The sequence below is a fragment of the Filobasidium floriforme genome (genome assembly GCF_021052385.1).
Source record: "Filobasidium floriforme strain CBS 6241 chromosome Unknown HD553scaffold_6, whole genome shotgun sequence".
NCBI lineage: Eukaryota > Fungi > Basidiomycota > Tremellomycetes > Filobasidiales > Filobasidiaceae > Filobasidium > Filobasidium floriforme.
The window spans coordinates 1,114,403-1,137,753 of record NW_025763627.1 but is presented as its reverse complement, the minus strand read 5'-3'; the positions used below and the strand labels follow the sequence as shown (position 1 = coordinate 1,137,753).

At 52.6% G+C, this 23,351-nt stretch overlaps 7 protein-coding genes across 7 annotated transcripts; 3 read left to right on the top strand and 4 right to left on the bottom strand.

The window, feature by feature from the left end:
- Positions 1-369: 369 nt before the first annotated feature.
- Positions 370-2,179, bottom strand: HD553DRAFT_201788 (uncharacterized protein). The gene is made up of 7 exons (XM_046177103.1): positions 1,989-2,179; positions 1,748-1,881; positions 1,535-1,680; positions 1,162-1,456; positions 1,032-1,086; positions 890-964; positions 370-822 (listed from the first exon to the last, which is right to left on the bottom strand). The coding sequence occupies exons 2-7, from the start codon at positions 1,870-1,872 to the stop codon at positions 409-411; spliced, it is 1,110 nt and encodes a 369-aa protein (XP_046038299.1). The 5' UTR covers positions 1,873-1,881; positions 1,989-2,179; the 3' UTR covers positions 370-408.
- A 635-nt stretch (positions 2,180-2,814) lies between these two features.
- Positions 2,815-5,643, bottom strand: HD553DRAFT_368469 (putative uracil DNA N-glycosylase; the record flags this gene model as incomplete). Its single annotated transcript, XM_046184142.1, has 8 exons — positions 2,815-3,225; positions 3,380-3,611; positions 3,700-3,809; positions 3,908-3,925; positions 4,246-4,298; positions 4,501-4,552; positions 4,710-4,793; positions 5,284-5,643. The coding sequence occupies 8 exons, from the start codon at positions 5,641-5,643 to the stop codon at positions 3,067-3,069; spliced, it is 1,068 nt and encodes a 355-aa protein (XP_046038298.1). The 3' UTR covers positions 2,815-3,066.
- Positions 5,644-6,433: 790 nt separating this feature from the next.
- HD553DRAFT_294238 (putative vesicle-mediated transport-related protein) lies at positions 6,434-7,977 on the top strand (the record flags this gene model as incomplete). The annotated part of the gene is made up of 5 exons (XM_046178458.1): positions 6,434-6,561; positions 6,613-6,716; positions 6,960-7,105; positions 7,413-7,594; positions 7,746-7,977. The coding sequence occupies 5 exons, from the start codon at positions 6,434-6,436 to the stop codon at positions 7,915-7,917; spliced, it is 732 nt and encodes a 243-aa protein (XP_046038297.1). The 3' UTR covers positions 7,918-7,977.
- Positions 7,978-8,868: 891 nt separating this feature from the next.
- On the top strand, positions 8,869-11,293 carry HD553DRAFT_308418 (Formate/nitrite transporter). The gene is made up of 8 exons (XM_046179545.1): positions 8,869-9,151; positions 9,405-9,488; positions 9,782-9,834; positions 10,053-10,165; positions 10,319-10,567; positions 10,661-10,757; positions 10,838-10,919; positions 11,003-11,293. Exons 1-8 carry the CDS (start codon positions 8,990-8,992, stop codon positions 11,114-11,116), a joined length of 954 nt encoding a protein of 317 aa, XP_046038296.1. The 5' UTR covers positions 8,869-8,989; the 3' UTR covers positions 11,117-11,293.
- Positions 11,294-13,132: 1,839 nt separating this feature from the next.
- Positions 13,133-13,621, top strand: HD553DRAFT_340724 (uncharacterized protein; the record flags this gene model as incomplete). Its single annotated transcript, XM_046182576.1, has 1 exon — positions 13,133-13,621. The coding sequence occupies one exon, from the start codon at positions 13,133-13,135 to the stop codon at positions 13,619-13,621; it is 489 nt and encodes a 162-aa protein (XP_046038295.1).
- A 2,711-nt stretch (positions 13,622-16,332) lies between these two features.
- Positions 16,333-18,751, bottom strand: HD553DRAFT_308414 (oxidoreductase). Its single transcript, XM_046179544.1, has 8 exons — positions 18,618-18,751; positions 18,313-18,462; positions 17,924-18,151; positions 17,577-17,771; positions 17,186-17,435; positions 17,003-17,102; positions 16,826-16,933; positions 16,333-16,749 (listed from the first exon to the last, which is right to left on the bottom strand). Exons 1-8 carry the CDS (start codon positions 18,660-18,662, stop codon positions 16,467-16,469), a joined length of 1,359 nt encoding a protein of 452 aa, XP_046038294.1. The 5' UTR covers positions 18,663-18,751; the 3' UTR covers positions 16,333-16,466.
- Positions 18,752-18,950: 199 nt separating this feature from the next.
- Positions 18,951-22,954, bottom strand: HD553DRAFT_308408 (capsular associated protein). The gene is made up of 15 exons (XM_046179543.1): positions 22,826-22,954; positions 22,698-22,706; positions 22,516-22,531; positions 22,029-22,051; positions 21,661-21,681; positions 21,530-21,549; positions 21,377-21,442; positions 20,531-21,290; positions 20,305-20,437; positions 20,060-20,188; positions 19,910-19,977; positions 19,634-19,820; positions 19,508-19,555; positions 19,390-19,412; positions 18,951-19,287 (listed from the first exon to the last, which is right to left on the bottom strand). The coding sequence occupies exons 1-15, from the start codon at positions 22,871-22,873 to the stop codon at positions 19,219-19,221; spliced, it is 1,620 nt and encodes a 539-aa protein (XP_046038293.1). The 5' UTR covers positions 22,874-22,954; the 3' UTR covers positions 18,951-19,218.
- Between the last annotated feature and the right edge of the window lie 397 nt (positions 22,955-23,351).

The window sequence follows — 23,351 nt, the reverse complement described above, 5'->3', positions numbered from 1 at the left end:
TCGAATCGCTACGTCGATACGCAGCCGACGGTGCTGGGACCAGGTCTCCTGGGCGAGGTGGTGAAGACGGCATGGCGAGGAGGCATAGGTCTTGTACTTGAGGCTCGAGCTATCGTGAAAGGATGAGGAGACCGGTGTTGATAGCAATGTCGATAACAAAGCGATGCCGATGTCAACCCCTCGCGGTTGTCAATCTCGAAACGCGAGTTTGCAAGCGGCAAGCGGACTTTTATTTCTGACAAACCGTGCGATCGATCGTAACTTGACATCGAGATATCGTCAGGGTAGGACCCGACTCCGTTACATGATTATGAAGAGTTTCGTAAGTTGACGTGATAGAGGGATCGTCTGACCCGGCGTAAAATTCCAGAAAAGCAAACCCCGTAAATTCGAAAAAGCGAACCCGCCTCAAAGCGCTTCCTCGACACCCTGTTCCTCGCCTTCTCCTGACCTCGAGCCTTCCTGCCTCTGCTCATTTCCATCGATATTCGACTCTCTCGGACCTCCTCCTTCTCCCTCCTCTGCCTCTTCCGGACCCCTGACTCGCTTGTCTGGACGGCCCACTTGTTCTCCGTCTTCCGACTCGTCCTCCCTAGCTCGCTTCCCGCCGGCTGTGTCTTCGGTAACCTGCTCGGCTCTTGACATCTTTCCCAATCGTTTCTTGGCGAGCTTTTTGAGCTGTTCTAGCGGATGTGTATCGATGGTTTCAGACGAGGTGGTGAAACTCTCGACGAGTTGACGAAGTTTCGGGTGGACTAGGCCGTGCTTTTGTGCAAACGTCGAGTCCGAAAAGAGAGCGAGCACCATCAAGCAGAGGTAGATCTGGAAAGAAATGAAACGGTGATTAGATCAACTTCGACGTCACGTGGCGAGAACCACCAGGACATACCTTGGTAAGATCATCCTCCGCCGCTTTCACCAATCCCGAATCGATCCAGTCGTAACGTAAAAAGCTACGTTGATGCTGTTGAATCATAATCTCGACGATTCTCAGTGCTCTGGTAGGCCGTGCTTTTCCAGGACAAGCCTACCTGAATGCTTGGCTCGACCGAATAGTAGCTGTACGAGATACCCGGACGGAGTATGCTAGAATCGCCGTCGATTCAACAAAAATCAGCATCGACGTCGCATCCCAAAATCACCACCAAAACCCCAACTCACAGTACATCTCCCTGCCTCAAGATGACCATAGCCTCGCCTCCAATGAACCACAACTGGATACCAACATGTAGCACGACTTCCAACCCCATCGATTCAAGCTCAGATTTGACGAGCTTGCCCGCTGTCGAAACCACGATCGATCCTTCCGAAGCGATGATCTTGCTGTAGGCCTGAGCGTCGTCGGCCTGAGTGTCGATTGCGGCTGCCCAAAACCTAGCTTCCGAGTTCTGCTCTGGCGGTTCTTTGCCGTGAGGGAAAGGAAACGAGGTCGAGGTGACGGTCTTTTGTTCAGGTCCTGTCGAGAAGCAAGGCCGGTCGATCGTCTGAGCTCATTCGTCTACAATGGAAAAGAAAACGCCGGCCACACACTCACCTGCAACGCACTCTGCCAAAACCTCTTGCAATCCGGGAGTACCATGACAGTATTGCAACCACGCTGTCTGGAATTGCAACTTTGGGTCTGTTGCCGCAGGGTCCTGATGAGCAGCCGCGGTTGTAGGATGGGTAGAAATCCACTTGCTATGACGACGGTTCAATCCTCCTGATTGCACGGACAAGACGAGGCAAAGCGGAATTTGTGACTGACCACATCGCCTCTCTCGTGCCCTTCTTGAACACCTTGACCGAACTGCCCGAATCCGAGTCCGAGCCAGCTTTCGATTGCCGGGATTGTCGTATGAGCTTGTCAAGCTCGTAGCCTCGTTCTTCCATCTCGGGGACCTACAAGAAAGAGACGTGTCCAGTGTCAACCCACTAGGCTTCAACTCTTGAACACCGACTCGTACCTTTCTCGAATCCGGAAGAACGATGTGTAAACCTGACTGCACCTTGATCTGCCTGCCTAGTATCTTCTCCGCATCTTCCCCAACGACATAAAGAGACCCAGACCACGCTGTTGAAGGGCTTCTTTGCTTTGCTTTCCTGAGATTGGCCTTGTTATGAGTACCGATATGGAAGAGGCAGTATTTCGACAAGTCCTTGCGCCCTCTTTTCGACTTTTCGATCGTGCCCTCTCCAGCTACCCTGTCCGTACATGCTCCTCCACCGTCCAGTTTGTAGTTACACTGATCACTGATGAGTGTCGCAAAGTCTGTAGGTTTCCTTCCCTTCAAGGCTGGAGTCCATGATGTGAGGGGCTTTGACCGGTTTGAGGTCGTTGCCGGGATTCTCGCAAAAGTTGCATGTTTCGGTCGTTGTTGAAGTCGTCATGATGGGCAGATGTTGATGGTACAGGAGTTTGAACAAAGGACCCAGTTGGAAGGGAGTTTATGGGCTCTTCCACAGATCCTCAATAGCTACTAACGACGAGATTAGCTCGAAAGCGAGCGATTTGATCTTTCCCACACTTCGACTCACCAAACGGCCTAGATGCACGCTGATGCCATCCTTTCCCCGACCTTTTCGACCACCGAGAAGCCAGACCCGGTTCCAATACGCTTGTTTAGATGTCTGGTATCGACTGGCAGAGTTACGGCAGTGTGGAGAGAATGGTCGATGGTTCGTGGTCGACATGATGAGATTCGAGATCAACATCGATCGTCCAACGACAAACAAGGTCGAATATGCTCAAGTCCAAATGATTACGTCACCCTGCCGGATCTCCAAGCACGATCATTGACGGGCAAGCAGCAACGTAGCAACAACCTGTACTCACTACTGTATCCCGACGTAAAAGTGCTCATCCTGGTCACGCCAATACACGCAACCTCGGACGGGACCCGCTCGCTTTGGCTTTTCACAAGCGTCATCATCGATATCATCGTCTTCATGCTTCGTAATTCAGAGTTCGTAATAAATCGCTTTCACCTTCCCAACCTTCCGGTGCCACCTCCATCAAAATTCGTCAATCGTACCCCCTCAATCTGCACCTGCCTCCGCGTTCAAAATTATTCGCATACTGGTCTCTCACTCCTCCTTCCCCACGCTCGTCCAATCAATCCCTTTCCCCTCCCCATACGTCTCTTCCAGCCAGTCGTTACATTTCTTGAAATGCCCATTGCCCATAAAACCGCGCGCGGCCGAGAGTGGGGAAGGATGAGCCGAGGTGAGGATGTGGTGAGCGCGCTATTGAAGGCGATGTAGGGTGGGTCGGCGGAGGACGAGGTGCGATTTGGACGGAGACGAGGCGGGAAGATGAGAAGGCAGGTTCGAAGTAAGCATTCTTTCCTTCTTCTTCCATCTCCGGCTGATGTGTCGCGACCTGGCCTAGTCGACTCACCGGACTGATCCCCTTGACCAACTTTCCCGCCCCAGCTCCCCAAGCCAAGAAACACACCCCCTTCGCCCCGGCCTCGCCTCCGCTCTTGCTCAGACGATCGACGACGAGCTTGATCACCCGTTCCGTGAACTGTTCCCACCCGCGCTTGCTATGCGAATTGGCTTCGTGCGCTCGGACGGTGAGCGAGGTGTTAAGTAGGAGTACGCCTTGGCGAGCCCAGCTGGATAGGTCGCTAGAGGGAGATCCATCGGAGATAGTAGGCAAATCAGATTCGCCGCCTTTCGTATCGTATCCCCATGTTCCGGCCGCGTCGCACTCACCCGTGTTTAGGAGCCTTGAACTCGCCAGGATACTCGTTCTCCAATTCCTTATACATGTTACGCAACGAAGGAGGCACGGCGACGCCCTTTTTCACCGAGAAAGCTAGGCCCTGCGAGGGTACGAACACGAAAAGATAGTCGGAAGTCGGTACTCGAACGTGAGGTGGCAAAACCACGGCAGGCGGGAAAAGAGGACGATGGGACTTACGTGTGCCTGCCCGTCATTCTGTTATCGTGCCAACGCCAGAATCATCTTCGTCAGCTTATATCGACCAGACGACTTGGAGAATACGCATCGGTAGAGCACTCACGTGGTACGGATCTTGTCCTGCTCCATCCGAATGACCAGTCCAGAACAGTACCCATCCATACGAGTCCATAGCAGATCACAGGCGACAGAAAGCCAAGAGCCACCGAGAGCGCGATCGAAAGGAAGACCCAGATATTGGAATTGATCAACTCGTCTGCTCTTCGCCGTCGTTCCCAAAGACACCTGCAGCGGAGCGCGATGTGAAGGTGATGAATGGACGGCTTACCGATGATGACCACCCTGATCCCTGCCAATGGACAGAATCGGGTCCACGAATATACGTCATGAGCTGCGAGTGAGAACAAGAGCCAACGGGTAAGGCCAAGATCAGGGTAAGCTCGCTATGCATGACGGTGATACCGAGAAGAACCATGAAGAGGAGGAAGGGGTTAGAGTAGTCGGAGCGGAAGGTCCGGAGCGGATCGGCTCGATTTTGGGCACCACGGGGCGGGAAGGGAAGAAAAGGTTGGACGACTTGTGCAGCGACTCACCTGGCGGGAAAACCTTGTTCTTCGTCTGTTCTTGGATGACGAACCGCTTGAGCTGAACGACCACCACAGCGTTTCAAACCGAGATCCACGAGATCGAGAGAGATTGAAAATGACATAGAGAAGAAGGAGCGTACCAAACAGTCAGCTGACGGTTCATTCCTCCACAGCCTCCAAAGACACGCAAACACTTCCCAAGACCCGCCACTCACCTCGAGGAAATAAGGCTTAACGAACTCCCCCCTCAACCCAACAAACCAATCATCCCCCATACTATCCACCTCCATGCCCAAAAGCTCCTTCTGTTCCTCCGTCAAAAGCTCGAGGAAATCGGACTTGAGTTTCCTGAGGTGGGCGATATGCGCTGAGAGCTCCGAGGGGGTGTGGTCAGGGTCGAGGGAGGGGATGGGGAGGGCTAGGTGGGTCTTCATCGGGGTTGTATTCGGCGAGGAGGTTAGGGAGGAGGAGAGGAGGGGGTGAGGAGGAGGAGCTAGGGCGGCAACGTCGTGACGGGTTGTGGTGTGATCAGATGTGGTAAAACAAAGCAGTCATATCAATCATATCCTTAGAATCACAAATTCCGAAACAACACGACTAGCACCCACCTCCAGAGCCACCCATACTCGAGCCCGAACCTCCCGCAACACCTTTCTTCCCTACACCCGCACCCGCACCCGACCCCGAACCCGCACCCGACCCCAAACTCGAACTCATCGTCGTCTTCCCTCCTCCAACCTTCCCAAAAGCCAACCTGGTCTGCCCCCCACTCCCCGCTCCACCGGGAACCAACGCCGGGTGGATCTTTGGTTTCTTCGCTGGAGGCTCCGCGGCTTTATCTTCGGGTTGCTCTATTTTCGCTTTGGAAGATGATGATGATGATGATGATGATGATGATGATGGCGGTATTGTGGGAGAGAGTAGAGTTGCATCCGTAGGTTTGGTATCATCTTCATCTTCCTCATTAAGGTGAACGTCGGCTTGAGGTCTAGGTTTCTGCGGAGAGATGATCTGAACCGAAGAGGAGGACGAATCCCGGGTCGCCGGAGCTGGACGTTTGAGCGGGTTCGACATGGCTTTGGCTGAGACTTGTGATAATCGTGATAGGCGAAAAGTATGGCGGGTAATATAGAGCCTTTTGAGGAGCATGTAATGTACGAGGTCGAGTGTTGGACGACTTGATGTATCGACCGTCGCCAGAGTGAGTAGACGAGTCGATAGTTTGATCGATAGCTTGATCGTATCGGCGAGGTCGCGAGGTCGATCGTCATATCGTCATCGCTTACGGGGACTTCGCTTCAAATACCCTAAGACCTGTCCAAACCGCGCCCACACAGCAATGACCACTATCTCAACAACGAGCACGGGTACCCCCATTTTAGACCCCTAGAACGTATTAAGGGGGTCAAAATGAACATTTTGTTGCATTTCCGGTTTTTGCAAAAGTTGTCTCTGCAGAGTTATAGCCACCTGAAATTTTCAAGTCTGTTTCTAGGGAGCCACACTGCAATTGGTGAAACCGGAAACGCAACAAAACGTTCCTTTTAACTACCTTACCGACCCTATGACAAGAAAAAAGGGGGTATCCGTGCTTGTTGTTGAGATAATGGCCATCTTCTGCTCATATCCAGCCAAAATCTGACCTCTTCCCGACGTCGAGGATGACGAACCGCGAATTGAGCCTTCGGAAGCTGATGACGGCATATCGGAAGTATATAAGGCGGATCCGAGAGCTGTTTGATTACCTAATCGACTTGCTCGGGGACCTCGGGACCTTCCACCTCATCAATGACATGCATGGGCAACGACCTATTGTCGACCTCGTACACCTCACTCAACAGAACCTGCACCATCGGGCCAGAGACCATATAGACGCAACGACATAAAAAACGAACCCCTGCCGAAGATGGCCTTCTTCAACCAACAACCCGCCCCGATGATGTCGCCTTACGACCCCACCCACCCCTCACTCCAATTCTACGGTCAAGGTCAACCAGCTTCAACCTCCGCCTCTGTGGGGGGTCCTTCGTCCGCCTACCCCGGGTCGGGAGGATACGGCGGTGGCTCGTATGGAATGGGAATGGATGCCGGTATCGATGGGAACTTGAATTTGGGCAGGATGGGATCTATGGGGGGCGCGGCTTGGGCAGGAGGAGAGGGGGGGAGGTGGTGGCATGCCTTTGGGACGGGAGGGTTGGAGGGTGAACCGAGTTTGATGGAAGGTGAGTTTGAGTTTCACAGTAAACCGGAACGAGCTCTTAAGAAGTATCGTGTTGAAGGTGGTACTGATATTCATTCGGATCGGTTTCGTGCTTGATTAACTCTTGTCGTCTTTTTCTTTCGGTTCATCTTTTCGCTTTCTCTTTCCCTTTACCTGCTCTCCTCCTCCATCCCGAATCCATCTCCACCTACTCCCCTCCCTCTCACCCACCATCCTACCCCATACCCCATCGCTACACCCTCAGAAATCGGCATCAACCCATCCCACATCCTCGCCAAATCCCTAACGGTCCTCAACCCGCTACGTCGCCCGGCCCCGGATATCATGGACGATGCGGACCTGGCAGGGCCGTTCGTGTTTTGTTTCGGGTTCGCTTTGGTTTTGTTGTTGGTGCGTATACTCTCTCTGGATCATATTTTTGGTACTGTTGTTGGTTGATGATTCTGCGGGATGGATGCTGATCGTTGTCTATTCTCTGCTTTGTCTATTTGCGTGCGCTGTACTGCGTTATGTCGGGATCGTTGTGATACGTCGACCAACCCGCCTCCCCGGATCTCTACCTCTATTACGGCGACCTCCTTTCTATCTATCTTTTTCAATCGGCGGGATGACAACTACGGTCCTCACGCCTCGACATCATTTCGATGTTCCTCCGATTACGAACCCATCTCCCACCTCCTTCACCCCGTCGACCCAGTCCGGCAAACCCCAATTCTCATACATCTACGGCGTAGCCCTCCTAGGCACGACGGCCATCTACCTCCTCCTGAACCTGATGAGCGACCGCGGGATCGACGCTTATCGGACGGCGAGCGTGTTGGGGTATTGCTTGTTACCGATGGTAGGGTTGGGTGGGGTTGGGATGGGCGTGGGGATCGAGTGAGTTCATGGCGCGAAGAGATGGGGTTTTGAGATGGGGTTTTGAGAGGATCGAGAGGTATTTGAGGAGGAGCTGACGAAATGCTCCAACTTCTCTTCTCCACCATCTCCTTCTTTCTCTCCCTTCCCCTCTCCGCCAAAACCTCTCCAGCCACCCACTAGGCTACCTCCTCTCCTCCCTATCCATCATCTGGTGCACCTACTCGGCCTCGGGGATATTCACCACGATCCTCCGGATGGAGCATCAACGCTTCTTGGTCGCTTACCCTGTGGGGCTGCTTTATGGGGTGTTTGCGCTTTTGAGCGTGTTTGGGGTGAAGTGAAGAAGTAGAAGTAGAAGTGAGGAAGAAGTGAGGGAGTGAGGGAGTGAGGGAGTGAGGGAGGAGACGAAATGCGAATACGAATGCGAATTTTTTAGGGGAAAGGGACGGGAGGGGGGCTTGGAGGGCAGGACGGGGGTGGGAGGGATACTGTAGGTCTTGGTCTTGGGCAAGGTCAAGGTCAAAACCGGCGTCGGCTTTGGGATCTTAATCGGGGAACTTGATCAATAATGTTACGCGGGATATGCGACTCGGTGAAAGCGGAAAGAGATCCCGAGGCAGAACTCGTGGACGATATATGTTGAAGAATAGAGCGACGAAGCTGTACTCATAGATGCAGAACCTTTCTATGATCTATGATCTATGAAGAATAGGGGGTCATTTTACGGCTATTTATGAATTACGTCAGATCAGATGGTGCATCCGTGAACATCGGATTCGGTGCAGGTACAAGTCCTCATCCGCAATCTAGGTTTCAGGACAGACCGAGAGACCTGAGAGAGCGAGAGATACCTGATCGTGGGCAGATGCAAGATGTAAGGTGCGGGTACGCCAATGGTACCCCGTCAATACTCGTCGACATGTCGAATACGATCGGAGCGATTTCGAAAGCGCCTGATCAAAACGTCATACAGAAGAAAGCGTCGGGGTTCCAGCTGGATATGACCGTGTGAGTTTCAGCTTGCACTCGTCCTCGTGATCTACCGGGCTACTAGATCCGGCGAGCCTACTAGCTTCCCCGGGGTTTGTGAACCAGCATTTCCTCGTTCGTTGCATCTGGTCGGGGAGAGCGGAGGGGAGGGGGGAATGACGAAGGCTGCCGGGAAATATTAAATTCGATCTATTCTTAGTGGATTGATGATGTATTTGCCTCCGTTCGATGATGATGATGACGTTGTTACCCGAGCTGGGGAAAAGTTGATGATGAACATGTTGCATGTGCTTGTGGGCTGACGACGATATATACAACGACCTCGTTCATTCGTTCGTCTGACATCCACCTCTTTCGCCTTCTCGAGCAGCACTTTCCAACTAGTAACAAATCACATCGCCTGGCAACTCGCAACCCGCGACCATGATTCACTACCCAGAGAAACACCACGACAACGGGTACAAACCCCAAGCCCCGCCACCTCGACATGTCACCTCGATCCTCTCCCCGCAAGAGACCTGCGAGGCCTTGGTAGAATCGGCCGTGGCGAGGCATCATCAGAGGATAGACATCTTGTTCCTAAAGGTCAGTTCTGGTTCTCTTTGCTTTTTTCGCGGTCCGTGCTCGTTTTTCCCTGAGGGGGTGGGAATAGGGGTAGATCAATCGAGCTGACGTGAGACCATCACTTTCTTTGATCGCTATTCGCATCTCGTCCAATTCTATCCTATCCTATTGTACTCCGCGCCGATCCGATCCAACTTGACTCGACTCGTACAACTCGATCCAACCCCCACCCGACCCGACCTCGATCTCGAATGACGAACCCGCAACCCCGCAGGCAGTCTGGGGCGGAATCCTACTCTCATACGGCGGTTTCCTCCAATCCGTCGTCGGCGGTTCACCCAGCGCCAATGAGAACAACGTGAGTTTCTCTTCACTCTTCCCTCTTCACTCTTCCCTCTTCACTCTTCAATCTTCACTCTTCAATCTTCCCGCTTCCCGCTTTTTGCTTCACTTTTTCCTCTTCCCGCTTGTCCCGCCTGTTTCTACTATATGTGGACTTTTGATGGGGTGGGGTAGGGGATTGAGTTTGATCTTCTGGCTGACGCACTATTCTTTGCTTTTTCTGTTCTTCGTGTGCTTCTCTATTTCTCTGTTCTTGGTGATTGTCGTGGCTTGTTCTATTCTCGACGTGAAAAATCTTTCCATCCACAGCCCGGCCTGTTGAGGCTGGTCGAAGGTCTAGTCTTCCCCGTCGGTCTTAGCTTGTAAGTCCTTCCGATCCCCGCTCCCCTAATCACATCCCGTTGTTTTCTCTTGGTACGGGGCTGACCGTGATGCGATCAAACGTCGCTTTCCTTGATTATCGCTCGCTTCATCAATCGACGCCCCCGGTTCCGATTTGCCCGTGCTCGCTTCCTCCATCTGCTCGTTCTCGCTGCCTCCCTCCGCCCGCCCGCTCGCTCGCTCGCTTACGCTCGCGCAGGATCGTCCTGATCGGAGCGGAACTCTTGACCTCGGACATGATGATCATGCTCCTCGGCGTCGTCAAGGGCCGGATCCCTTGGTGGGGGTTGCCTTACAACTATTTCGTCGTCTGTAAGTACTTCCTCCTCTTCTCTTGTTTTCGGATGGCGTGATATATAAACCGCTCAAGAGATATCAAAGAGTCGCTGACTGAATGTCTACCTTACCGACGCGGATGTGAATATGGACGTGGATGTGTATATGTTCGCTCCGCACGACACGCAGTCTGGGGAAACTTGGCAGGCTCCCTGTTCTTCGGCGCCATCTTCATCCGGTACTCTGGACTCGCCACCGGCCCCGTAGAGACGTTTATCACCAACACCGCCGCCACGCGAGGATCCCTGGAATGGCACCAAGTCTTCCTCAGAGGAATCGGGTGTAACATCATGGTCTGCCTCGCCGTGTTCGTCGCCCAGATGAGCAGTGACCTCGTAGGAAAGGTCTTTGGGATCTATTTCGTCTTGTCCGCTTTCGGTGAGTCCCCTCGATGTCTTTTTGAGAAGGGCACATGAGATCGGGTGAGAGCAGGTTCAGCTGACACTTTGTTTCTGATGGGCCGGGCGGTAGTCGTCTCCCAATTCGAGCACGTCGTCGCCGACATGTTCGTCATCCCTCTGGGTATGATGTTGAACAAGAGTCCTTCGGTGGCCGTGTACATCTGGAAGTGAGTGCCCCGGCGTCTAACGTTGTCCGATCTTCGAGGTCCAGGGGCTGATCGAGTTGTTAATTTTTTTCGCTGTGTAGGGACATCCTGGGAGCCTTGATCGGGAACATCGTCGGTGGATGGTTGATCGGAGTCTCGCTCTACTGGTTCTATTTGCACCACGTGAGTCCGCTTTTCTTTTTTTTTTTTCGTAGCCAGGTAAAAATCTGACCTGAGGCCCTGTTTTATGTGTGCGACATTGGTAGTCCCCCCAACCCGCCAAGATCACCGACAACGAGCGCGGACCGGACGTCGATTCGAACAGCACGATCGCAGGGGAACACGGCGGGAACCCCAACGGACGAGGCAGTCACTTCTAGGCGTGTAGCTGGAGGAGGGTATTTTCCCTGAACAAGGGCAGATGCTTTGGTCGTGCGTATCGAGGAGGTCGTACTTACTACTGTATCAAGAACGCTTGTTAGGCTAGGCTGGTGCATGCTATTCGAACTCTATAATCATCTTCGTATAATCATTTTTGCTGCCTGCTTTTTCAGATCGCTGTCATGCCGATGATCAGAGCACGAGTTTCTGGCCGGGCGCGAGCGTAGAAGCCATCGCCCGTGACTCGCCATTTAGCATCTAGACGGCCTTACTAGGCCCGATCTCCTATTTTCTCATTTGTAGGATGCCGCGTCACCATCATCTGTCCCGTCGTCGCAGCGCGGTCTCGTGGAACATGCCTTGCTGATCGCCGTCCAGCGCCACGTCCGTCCGCGTTTCACGATTAAGATTCGTTTCAGGTCTTGCCTAGCGCGTTGATAACCGGATGGCGATAACGCGGAGCAACGGAAGGTATGTCGGTCTTGAGGAAACACGTCCTCCTTCAAAGGTCAGATCGCTAGAGCGTGGTCAATTCATCGATCGTCTTGGCTAGACCAATGATGCCACAGATCAGCTTACCATCGCACTGTCCTGGACAGGCAGTTTGTCGATCAGCTGAGATCCGACCTGCCTTTCGAACGACTGTTCAGCGAACCCGTCGGGCTGGTGAATTCAAGGGGTGTGATCACAAAGGAGAGCCCTTCCCTGATGAGGATATATAGGCTCAAGCAAGGCATCGATCAAAAGGGAATGGAAAAGCATTCCACCATAAACAACACTCTCGAGCTGCCTCGACTCGATCCGATCCGATCCGATCCGATCCGATCCGGTAACAGACCTACCTGCCTACGCATTCCCTGCCCAATTGTGATTATGGGATCGATCAACACTGCGTTCGCCACTTCGATCCGGTCCCGGATTCGGTCCTTCTCGACAGATTGGCGTGAGAGTTTACTTTCTCGGCTCAAGTCCTTCTCATCTCGCTCTCATGAGCCTGGGCCGCCCTCAATTGAGTACCAGCCTAACGGATCCATATCACCTCCCGAGCAGCAACCGAGGGCTCCTTGTGGGTCTTTCGATCCCCGTTACCAGAAGGCTTTGATGATCCGGTGGGGGCTCAGCAAAACGGCGCTTGAGCGCGAACGCCTTGCGATTGAGGGGTACCGGGTTTTCTTCACGCTGCAACAGCAGGACGAGCTACATCAGCTGGACGGGCTATGCCGTGGCATCGAGGAGATGCTCAAGAGATACGCAGAAAGTCAGGACCTAAAAGAGGGATGGGAGTCTTACATCGAATTTCTGGACGTGGTCAGGGTGGGTCCGCCGCCGAAGGGGTCAAGACCTCTGACGGATAGGAAACGGGCAGATCCTCTCTGTCCTTGTTGTTACTGCTTTGACGGCCGGCATGCATATGTATCACCTTGTAGTCAACATTGATGACATGGCGCATTTGACCACTGAAGCAACTAGGTGAGGCCGAAAGAATGCTCAGACGATAATGTCATTGCGCAGGGATGTTTTGCACGTTGGCAATCGAATTGCTTTGCATTCCACCAGCCCGACCATGTCTACATACATCTTCGAACCAGATAGATGGTACCGTGATCCATTGTTCCTGCCATCGATTCCGATTCGGTGTATGCCGTTCTCTCGTGAACTGACGCTATTGTATTTTAGCACGGCTAGAGCCAGAGCAGGAATGAGATTGTCTTTGTCCATGTCAGTGATCAGCAGACTGTCAAGCTGCTCTTGAGGCGACTGCCAGTCAACTGATCCAAAGGCTTACGAGAGGCAACAGCGAGTGGCGGCAAGAGACGAGAGTGGCGAGAACCAAGGGGTAGCCACAAAGGAGGGACTTATTGCGCCTTGTGTATGATGTGTTGCTACAATTGAGATATATATGTGGACGATCCAAGGGAAGGGGGAGGGGGGGAGGGGGGAGGTCGTTGATTCGCATCACTCCACCTCAACACCATTCCGCGAGCCCCATCCTCGACACCTGCTCATACACCATCATGTTGATCTCAAGCGAGACTGCCAAGGACGACTATAGTCTCTTGGCTAGCTTTGAAGACCTCGAATCCATCAAGAGCTACATTAGTGACCTTGGGCAAGAATTATCCCAACTACGACTGTCCAAGGAGCAGAAGGAATCGATTGTTGCAGCTCTCCAGTCGACCCTGTTCAGCGGCCGATTGAAACCGGCGGCGGAGGATGATGTTTACCAGAATGAATTCCAGGATGGAGAATTCGAGAAAGGCTATGAAGAACAGTTGTATCGTCGTTGGATGAGCAGCAAGTCTGTCGAGGAACGCAAACAGCTAGCGTTGGAAGGATACAGAACCTTGATCGGATTGGAGCCAGGAGCAGAACTTAAGATGCGAGACAAAGATGTCATCAAAGACCTCAGCGATAGCGCAGCGAAAGATGATTTAAAGGCAGGATGGTCGGAGTACCTTCAGAAACTGGCCTGGCAGAAATTGCAAGCTAGATTCTGGAGATGAATATAGACCTATTGCGACCGCTCCCCGAATTGTCCTTGATAGTTGGAACCGTATTGTACTGCAGCATATTTCGATGGTTTAGAAGATATCAGTGCTACATTATCCTGTATATCGGTATGACTCTAACGAATATTTCATCCGGTCGATGCGGCCGATGCGGATATCTCGTGGTCATACAGGCCAAGTAATACGCGAACGTACCTATTGTGCTTACGGAACGCTGGTCAGCAGACAACAATCACTGGTGAGAACCAATTGGAAGGTCACAAAGGATGGGCGCAACGCATTCTTGCTAGTCTTACGCCTTGAGCCCTATATATGGGTTCGGACACCGGGGTCGTTTAAGCGATTGCATCCCTCAGAACGGATCAAACTCGTCTGAACCCGACTCGACTTGCATCCTACTCCAACTCAGGACCTCGAGAACAATTCTTCGCTATGAGCTCGATTGTGACCGCAAGCAATGAGGGTCCGAAACCAGGCTCTCAAGGTTCAGTTCTTTCCTTTGAGGAATTGTTGTCGGATGTTGAGAGGATAGGATCCTCTCTTGCCGCGCTCTCAGAAACGGAGCAGCATGAGCTCTACCATAAGATCCTGTCGATGTTGCCAGCCGTAAAGCAGTCAAAGCTTCTCGGCAAGGGCACGCTGGATGAGTCCGGCTTTGTTGATGATGCCGCCGATGACGACGACAACTATCCCGTATTTCGCGAACCGAAGTATCAGAGGGACTTGAAGGAGCGCTGGATGAGCAGCAAAACTCCCGAGGAGCGCAAGAACCTTGCGCTTGAGGGGTATCGAACTTACTGCAACCTGAGAGATTCGATTGCCTTGCCCGATGCTGTCATCAAGAACCTCACCGCTTGCGGAAAGCAGGTCACCGCAAGATCGGGGTGGCTAAACTACCTCCAGATGCTAGATTGCCTGCCCAAGGCCTAAAATCGCACTCTAGGAGCAGTTGAGCACCTCCGCTGGTTCTGTATATGCGCTTCCTGTATACGATAACTTGAGGATGGACTTGTAATATGCAGAATAGCAATTAGCGAGAGACTGACTCCATTATCTGCGATACCGTGTCAGCCAGCATGTTTGCCACTTTCGGGAATGGCCAGCGCATTCGAACAGTCATCAGACTGCTGGCCTGGAGACTTGATTCCGAGGAATGTTGCTGTTAATGATCAGCTGACCTATTCCGTGTTCCATCACGCCAACCAGCTGAAGATCACGCCGTATTGGGCACGAATGACAAGCCGGATCTGGACGCGTGCCCTCAAGGAGAATCAAGGACAGAGTCACAAAGGAAGATGTCTCTAGCGTTGTGTCTAGGTGGGGAAAAGGAGGGGAAAGATACATATATATGCATTCGGACAAGAGAGCAGCCAGAGCGACTTGTATGGGCACACGAAGCGACTGAACCTGAATCCAACACAACTCATCGCCATCGAGCCGAAATCAACACGCCTACTGTACACACTTCCGAGTCAACTTGTCGCTATGAGCTCCGTCAAAAGTACTGGTACTATCACAAGTTCTGAACCAGCTTCTCAACCGCCGTCTCAGTCACACTCCTCCAAGCCTGCTTCTGAAGCTTCCTCATGCGACGACGATGAAGCCTTTCACCGGTTTTTGCAACATCACATTGCGTGGAAGGAAGAATGGAAGCAGTTGCCGACTGGTAATGAGCGCAAGAAACTTGGAAACAATTGGTACCAAGACTTGCTTGACATGGCAGAGACACCCCGTGATGTCCGCAGGGATATCCACCGCTATGCCAATGACAAGGGCTCAGACCAGGATGCTGTCTGGCGGGAGGTCATGAGAATTTTATATTGGCAGAAAAAGATTGCCGACGCAAAGAAGCAACCCATGACCCCATCCGGTTCTTCCTGAATTTGTGAACGAGCAGTAATGCCACATACTTACTGTATCTAAGCCTGGTCAGAAACGACATGACGAGATTCCTCTTAGCGTGATGGTGGAATCGGCCGAAGAATGGGCTGTTGATCAATCAGATGTCATCCGTATGGCCGATCCGAAATGACGGTGACATTTGGGTAACGTCGTGTGCGAAAGCGAGGGAGATAAGGTAATACAATCAGCATATTTGAATTGTGCACAGGATCACCATTCGAGGTCGACTTGCGGTTTTTGTAGGCCTTGATGCTCCTGATCCAGCGCGACGTTTGTTCTGGTGGTTTGTAAATTTGACAGACCCATCTTGCGATCAACAGGACGACTCCAGTACCTGGCGCGATTTCGCAAGGGCTTGAGACAATGGACGTGTCGGTAACGCCACTACCCCAGGGTTTGTGCAGGGATGATCAGTATTGATTCGATACGTGCTTCCCGTTTCCTCCGCGCCATGGATCGTCAGTCATGCATCGTCACGCATCCGATGAAACGCTTCTAGGTCTTGTTGCTCATGAGACGAGTCTCCTTTTCTGAAAGACCTGATATTTAGACGACTTTGTGCGCGCTTGTAGAGGATGGATCAGGCGCGGACAGCAGGGCAATCGCTTTACCATCCTACGTCGTTGCCGATACGCTGGACTCTGCGAATCTCTACTACATAAAAAGACATAGCGGCCTTGGGCTTTTCCGGGCAAATGAAACGCGAAAATGCACGAGTACAGTCGGGACTCGTCAGCATCCGCAGTTTGGTCTGCACACGCTCAGTCTTCCCAGTGATGCCTATGGCCTACGAATGACTTGTTCCGCTTCAGCAATGATATTCACCTGAGCAACTAAGCCCCATCGCTTATGACGAGCGACGCATCAGGCGGCTGTCCTCGTGGCTCGAACGAAACGACTACAACAAGAACCCTTTCACACGCGCTCAGACGACACTTCAGATCGCCAACATCTCCTCGCAATCCACCTGTTGACCGGTGCCAAACGACTGATTCGCCGCCAACCCGACAGCCAACGCATAAGCCCCATCCATCTCGTTGGCGGCCATGTTGCTGGTAGAGTCTTCCTCCAGCGTATCCCCATCGGCCGCGCCAAAGATCGAGTTGAGGAGACGACGATCACCACCCCCATGTCCGGCGTGGTCGACCTTCATCGGGATCTCGTATGGCTTCTTCCAAAGAGGGTGGATGGAGATCTTGGCCCCGCCGGCGTTGGGCGTGCTGAGGAGAGGACCGACCGACCGTCGACCGTCAGCTGCCTGCCATTCCAGACCTGAACCAAAGACGCTTCACTCACGACTGAGTCCCATGGATCGACCCTGGTCCGACCGTCTGCGCATCGGCGATCTCCCTAAACTGGGTCTCCACGACCTCCAGTTCGAGCCTTCCCTTGTCTCCGTTGAACCTGCGGGGTCGACGTTGGGGGGAACGTCAGTTTCGGACGCACGTGGTAGGACGTTGAATAGGGACTCACATGACCCTGTATCCTTCCCAAGGCGAATAAGCCGTGAGGTGGTACGTCATCGTGACGCCGTTCTTGTACTGTACCAAGACGGACATGTCGTCCTCGATCGCTACGAAGCGACGTATAACCACCCTATCAGCCATCGCCAGCCTGAACCCGAGATCAATTCCACGCCCCCAAATTCGGACTCACTGATCCCCGGCGCAAAAACGTTCTGATCCCTCTGATACCCATCCCACTGTTCATTATCCACATACAACTCTTTCATCACCGGATCCTTGTCGATATGGAGCGCAAACGGATCCCCTTCGGCCTCTTTACTACCCATGGCCCGGTCGTAGTCTTTCGCCCATCCGGATTTTTGGCCGTTGGATTGGCCGTAGAAACCTAGGCGGCCCATCCCGAAGACCCGTTTAGGGGTGGATTGGAGCCACCAGTTGACCTGCGCAGCCGAGCCAGCGGCGAAGTTTGTAATCAGCATGCCACCCCTTCACACTAACATCCGAACCCGAAGGTCCATCCCAAACCCCCCCTCATCCCGCCTTGCCCCACCTCCGAACTAGAACTAGGAACCGGGACTCACCAGATCGAAATGATGCCCCGACTTGTGTACCATCAACCCCCCACTCTTATCCTTCAACCTATGCCACCTCCTAAAATAATCCGCCCCATGTACAGTATCTAATAACCATTCAAAGTGTACGCTGATGGGTTTGCCGATGACACCGGAGGCGAGCTGTTTGTAGACTTGTTCGTGGACGGGGTTGAAGCGGTAGTTCTACGTAACGTGCGAGAGAGTTTGAGAGAAGGTTTGAGGAGGTGGGAGGACCGGGGAGCGAGGAAGAGGGCAACGGTAGTCAGTTGTTTGATCCTTTGTGACGCTATCAATTCTATCAAATAGCAGAGAAGAGATCGTGTATCCGTACTCACAAACGTCACCGTCAACCGATTCCCAGTCTCCCTAACCGCCCTCAAGATCGCTTTACTCTTCTCGATATCCGTCGTCATAGGTTTCTCCGTCAAGACCCTGATCCCCCTTTGAAGAGCTGGGATGATGTATCGATCGTGTGTCGCGTCTACGGTGGTGACTACTAAGACTTCGACTTGTTCGTTGGTGAGCATCTGGGTGAAGGCGTCGAAGGTGTATTCGGCGGCGGGCTATAGTACAGTGGAAGGTGGAGATGAAGATGAAGATGATTCCGAGCGAGGATCATCAGCTTCCAGGCCAGAAGAAATAGAAGAAGAACAAAACGAAACAAGTCGACCGAAACCCGGAATAAAGCAAAAGGGGGAAGAAACGTGTTTGTGTGCGGACTTACCGGCTGTCCGAGCTCCTGCAACAACCTATTATAATAGCCCACCCTTCCCTTGTTGATATCACAGAAAGCGACGACCTTGTTCGCAGGGTTGTTCTTTATCCTGTCGACGACCCCCCTGAGGAAGAGCTGGCCACGGGAGCCGCATCCGACCTGGTTTTGCCACAAATGACATTCAGATGCAGGTCAGGTCAGTGGATGTAGATAGCAAGATGTAGATGATACGTCGTAGTGTAGTACCCAGTGATGGTGATGAGGATACGTTGATCAACAACAAGGATGGGGGAGAAAGATGTGACATGACGTACGATAGCGGTCCGGCCACCCAACTTCTTTGTAGGCGCAGTAGACATGATAAAATGATTTCGAGCTTTGCGTTTTTCCTTGATTCGATCCGGTGAAGAACGTAAAGACGTAACGTCACTCAGAGTAGGCTCTAGACTCTACATCTTGCATCTTGAAGTACTCTCTGGCTATCTCGAGATATATAACAAGAGCATATGATCCACATCATCAACCACCACCACCACCATTCCCCACCCTCGTCCCCGGACCGGGGTTCGCGCCCGTCGGTCCATCATCATCCCGCAAAGGGTTTCGCCGAGATCCAACCCAACGCACCCTGGCATGTGGGGAATATGGCGAAGATTGGCTATCCTGATTCCATAATCCATATCCCAGTCAAAAGCAAGTACAAGTAAAAGGTAATACGAAACACCGAGAGTTCTCTAGTCTAAAAATAAGTAAGAATCGCCCTGAGCCTGATCCGGCTCGTCCTTTGGCTCGAACGCCGTCGTACCGCGTCGTGTAGGACCGTATGACGATCATGCGACACGATGGAATGCGATGCGATATGCCAACTTGATTCAAGCGCGTTCAAGAGAGAAGAAAGCGAGTTCAGGGGGGATTTCAAGACCAGCCCGGCATAGATCGATCGTGTTTGATCAAGATCGAATCCTTGTCGTACGTCGTCGGGAGCTGCACAAAGGTAAAACAATCACGAAAAGTCGAATTTGTCGGGTTCATCAGCTATTCTGTGGAAACGGGTTGAGCAACTGCGCTTTGAGGGAGGGGACGTACCTGTTCTTCCCAAATCGGGTCGACTATCAATTCACAAATGAAACAAACCACAAAAAGAGGCCGGGTTTCGATATCGGTTTTTCGTATTACGATTGTGTGCGACGCGGGTGAGACTTACCATCGGGCCCATCGAGATCACCCGCTCCGTCCCAACCCCAACACCAGACTGTCGTACGAGAACCCAAATTGAGTCAGCCCCCGTCTCGTCCCGCATCCTATTCCTGACAAGCCCTCGGTGACTCACCATACTTCGGCCCAGGCTGGAAATTCAACACCTCGTCCTCTTCGGGTACGAACAACCGATCGTGAGGACCGTACCAGTTCTTATCCTGTGGGTCCGTATGCGGGTCGTCAGGCAAGCCTCCGAGGCGTTTGTAGCCCCGGATGGCGGTCAGGTTGCGGCGGACGGGGTGGATGATGTCGTAGACTCGCTGCCGAGTGAGCGTCAAGGCCAAAGTCGTGAGCGTGAGCAGGTGATTCAAGCAGCGAGGAGTGTTTTGCGGGCGCAATTAAGGCTCACCTTGTCGTAAGCCAACTTGACACGGGGGACCATGATGATCCGTCCGTACCCAGAATTCCAGTAGTCGTCTAATTCCGACACAAGACCCCGATCATCAGTCTCGAAGAGAACAATCTCAAACAATCCTTTGAGGTTAGGGTCGTTACGCACTGCAGATCAGACCACACTCTGAAGCCGAACATTCCCCCTCGGACAGTTTAGCCATCCTGAACCTGACGTGAGGCGGGTTGTAGAAAGGCGCCGGGTCCAAGACGGCGATCCCGTTCCAGCATGATTGAACTAGAGATCACGCGACACAAAAGCAAACCCGATGTTGCGATCAGCCTCGTCGTCTAGGTCGAAAATCTCCATTGGCAGGGAGATGGTCGGGACGGCTCGGCGGGACTCGAACTCACCTTGAACGGGCAAGTGATGCATGAACCGTTTCTCGCTCTCGGTATGGTGGAAGATCTGCTCAAACGGCGCGTTCTCCAGGGCGGTCCCGTTGATATCCCTCGCCACCCAGTTGTCGTAGAAAACCGGGGCTCCCTGCGCGGCAAAAGCACGAGGTAAGAATTCACAAAGACACGAATCAGCTCAACGGCGAACTGGTATCATTGTTGCTAGCGCGCGACAACGCACGATATCGTCGTGAAACATGTAATCCGCCGCACACGTGATCCCGGCGTTCTGCCTCCTGCTCTGCCAGATCAACTCGAGCACGTCGTCCACGCAAGGCAAGATGTCGTTCATGAAGATCACCGTATCAAAAATCTCGCCCTCGGTATCCCTCAGTTCGTGCAGGGGTACCATGGCCGCGTTCCTGACCTCGGCGAGGTATTCGATCCGATGGTTGAACGCGCCTCGGGTTCGCATCGAGGTACGGATGATGATCCTCATCCCGACGACTCTCGCGAGCGCGTCAAAGATCCTGAGGAGCGCCTTGGTCTGGTCGTTGGACCCGTTCTCGTAGATCGAGACGAAGACGTTGTGGTACCCGAGCACTCCGGCCGTCCTGAACATGGTCGCGAACAGGTCCGGGATGACGTCAAACGAGTTGTAAAGGTTGATGGCGAAAAAGTACTTGTGCTGCTTGGAAACCAAGTCGCGCTTCTTGTGTTCGTTCCACCCGTCCGCTCCCAACGGGTCCGCGTCTCGTTTATTCAAGTTGGATCGCTTGGCGTCCATCAGATCGGGCGTATGCGTATCCGGGACCACTCCCCCGCCTCCGAGTCCGAACCACCCCTTGCCGGTGTAGTAAGACTTGTGACCGACGAGCGGTTCATAGCGTTTGTGCACCTGCTGTGCGTACTGCTCTTGAGGCTGTCGGAGGCATTCCTTGGTATGGTGCGCGGAGAGCGAGGCGATGATCTCGAGCACTCGATAACGCTGGGTGAGAGTCCTGTCCGGCGTCGATCACGTCGTCCTCGTCAGCTCGTCGAGCCGCGAAGATGTCGCGAAGATGTTGCGACGACCCGGTCGACTCACGGCAAGGGTGTACTCCGGCTCAACCTCGAATGTACAGGGTTCCCACGTAGAGGCGTCGAATGGCTCCTGCGCCGCGAATATACGTAAGAGTCCACATCAACTCTTGCCCCCGGCTGTTTTCGGCTGATCCCCCGAGCAGGACTTAAGACTTACCCTGACCATGCCGTCGATTGCTACAAAAATTCGATATCAAACGGAAGCACATAGGTCATTTCAGCGCTTTGTCCTCAGGCTCAAAGAGAGACAAAGAGAAAGATCGAGATAGAAAGGAGAACGAGACTCACACTGGGCGAACTCGTAAACAGCTATCGACCCCAACCCCCCAGGTTTCCCAGCAAATTTGTGTTTGATGTTATGATGGTGGTGATAGTATGATGCGATGCGATGCGATGGCGGAGGAGCATGCCCGGACGAGATCATCGAAGAAAAGAAAAGAGAGAGAGGATGGGTGTATCCAAGAGGTAGAAACCGAGAGACAAGTCGATTTACGACGAGTCGAAAAGTCGAGCATGAAGCGAAAAAGGTATTTATTTCCAGAAGAGAAATCAGCTCTCACTGCCCCGACATCACCGCAGCTCAAACCCAATCCACCGCCTCGCTAAGCGAGTATTTCTGCCCAGAGTATAAGGTAGAGTGGGGTGAATAGACTTGCCTTGGTGATGATCAGCCCGATCACTAAGGTCCCCCACCGTCGACCGTCGATCATGAATTATTGCATGATCATGGATTATCGCATGTTATCGTTCGTCGGGTCGGTTGCAGTTGCAGTTGCAATTGAAGGTGTAGGTGTAGGTGTAGGTGTAGGTGTAGGTGTAGGTTTGATAGTCGGTAAAGTGAAAGTGAAAGTAGAGTAGGTCGTGGTAGGTCGTGATATCATAAAAAGAATGTTGAGATCAAATCAAGGGAACAGGGGATGTTCCAGAGATTATCGTCGTTTTCGTTGTTTGAGTTTGACCAAGATCCGGAAAATGGAAGTGAAAAAGAGAGATAGAGATGCAGATCGAGATCAGTACTCAAGTAACAAGTAAATCCCTATGCGCCGTATCAATATAAAGGCAACTCGAGTTTCAAGAGAAAGAAGAGGAGAGCGGTGCAGGTGAACTGATAAAAGGATGATGAGAAGAGATAGAGGGACTTACCGATACCCAAGAACAACTACCCGTTCGAATCCCCACCAAGATCCGTCGAACCGCCGCAACCAGAATCAGGACCAAAAACGAAACCCCAAGACCCGAGACCAAATTTGGATTTTCGCGTCAGTCTCCTTCTTCTCGATCTTCTTCTCCAGATCTATGGAGATGATGATGATGGGGGGACTCACCGTCCCAGCCTGTAAATAACCACGAACAACAACAACAACACGATCAGCTCAACGAGTTAGACGGAGAGTGCACAGAATAAAGTAAAGCACATCGCGTAATTCAGGTCATGAGGAGATGGAGGACTTACCGTCGGCATCCGTCTCGCCAACGCGGACACGTTGACGGGTTTGACCATTGTTTATCGTGTCCTGCTATTACTATGGTGTGTGTGTACTCAGGTGAGCTTGTTAGTGTGGTCGCTAGATGGTATTACTTGTCATCTCGCTATTCGATCGAATAGGTCGAGGTAACTGGGGGTTGAGATTGCTGGAAGCGAAAGAGCGCAGGGGACAGGCACGAGGGGGGAGAGAGAAAGGGGGCTTACGGCATCAACGACACGATGTGATTAGGTAATCAAAGAGGACTAGAGGTTCTCGGATCCGGAACAAAGGGTTCGAGGTGTTGGCTAAGGGCAGGGCCGGCAGGGGTCGTCATCATCCATACAAACCTCCTCCTTCGATAACAAGAAGTACGCCTCGGGACATCCGGCCATACATTCTGCATATCTTGACTATCCACCCCTTCTTCAACATGTCGAATCCCAACAACAATAACGCATCGACATCGCGCTCGAAACACTCACAATCTCGGCGTAAACAACTCCCACCTCATTT

Bases quoted from the DNA above. Each gene is read 5' to 3' on its own strand.
- HD553DRAFT_308408 (XM_046179543.1), bottom strand. From the start codon at position 22,873: ATGGTCAAACCCGTCAACGTGTCCGCGTTGGCGAGACGGATGCCGACG. The intron at 20,189-20,304 runs GTGAGTTCGAGT...CGTGATCTCTAG, and splicing joins GCATCACTTGCCCGTTCAAG to TTCAATCATGCTGGAACGGG. The intron at 19,288-19,389 runs GTACGTCCCCTC...ACCTTTGTGCAG, and splicing joins ACCCGATTTGGGAAGAACAG to CTCCCGACGACGTACGACAA.
- HD553DRAFT_308418 (XM_046179545.1), top strand. From the start codon at position 8,990: ATGATTCACTACCCAGAGAAACACCACGACAACGGGTACAAACCCCAA. The intron at 10,166-10,318 runs GTAAGTACTTCC...CACGACACGCAG, and splicing joins TTACAACTATTTCGTCGTCT to TCTGGGGAAACTTGGCAGGC. The intron at 10,568-10,660 runs GTGAGTCCCCTC...GCCGGGCGGTAG, and splicing joins TTTCGTCTTGTCCGCTTTCG to TCGTCTCCCAATTCGAGCAC.
- HD553DRAFT_201788 (XM_046177103.1), bottom strand. From the start codon at position 1,872: ATGGAAGAACGAGGCTACGAGCTTGACAAGCTCATACGACAATCCCGG. The intron at 1,087-1,161 runs GTGAGTTGGGGT...CGGCGATTCTAG, and splicing joins TTGAGGCAGGGAGATGTACT to CATACTCCGTCCGGGTATCT. The intron at 823-889 runs GTATGTCCTGGT...ATTTCTTTCCAG, and splicing joins CGGAGGATGATCTTACCAAG to ATCTACCTCTGCTTGATGGT.
- HD553DRAFT_308414 (XM_046179544.1), bottom strand. From the start codon at position 18,662: ATGTCTACTGCGCCTACAAAGAAGTTGGGTGGCCGGACCGCTATC. The intron at 18,463-18,617 runs GTACGTCATGTC...TGGCAAAACCAG, and splicing joins TGGGTGGCCGGACCGCTATC to GTCGGATGCGGCTCCCGTGG. The intron at 17,103-17,185 runs GTGAGTCCGAAT...GTCGCTTCGTAG, and splicing joins CGTTTTTGCGCCGGGGATCA to CGATCGAGGACGACATGTCC.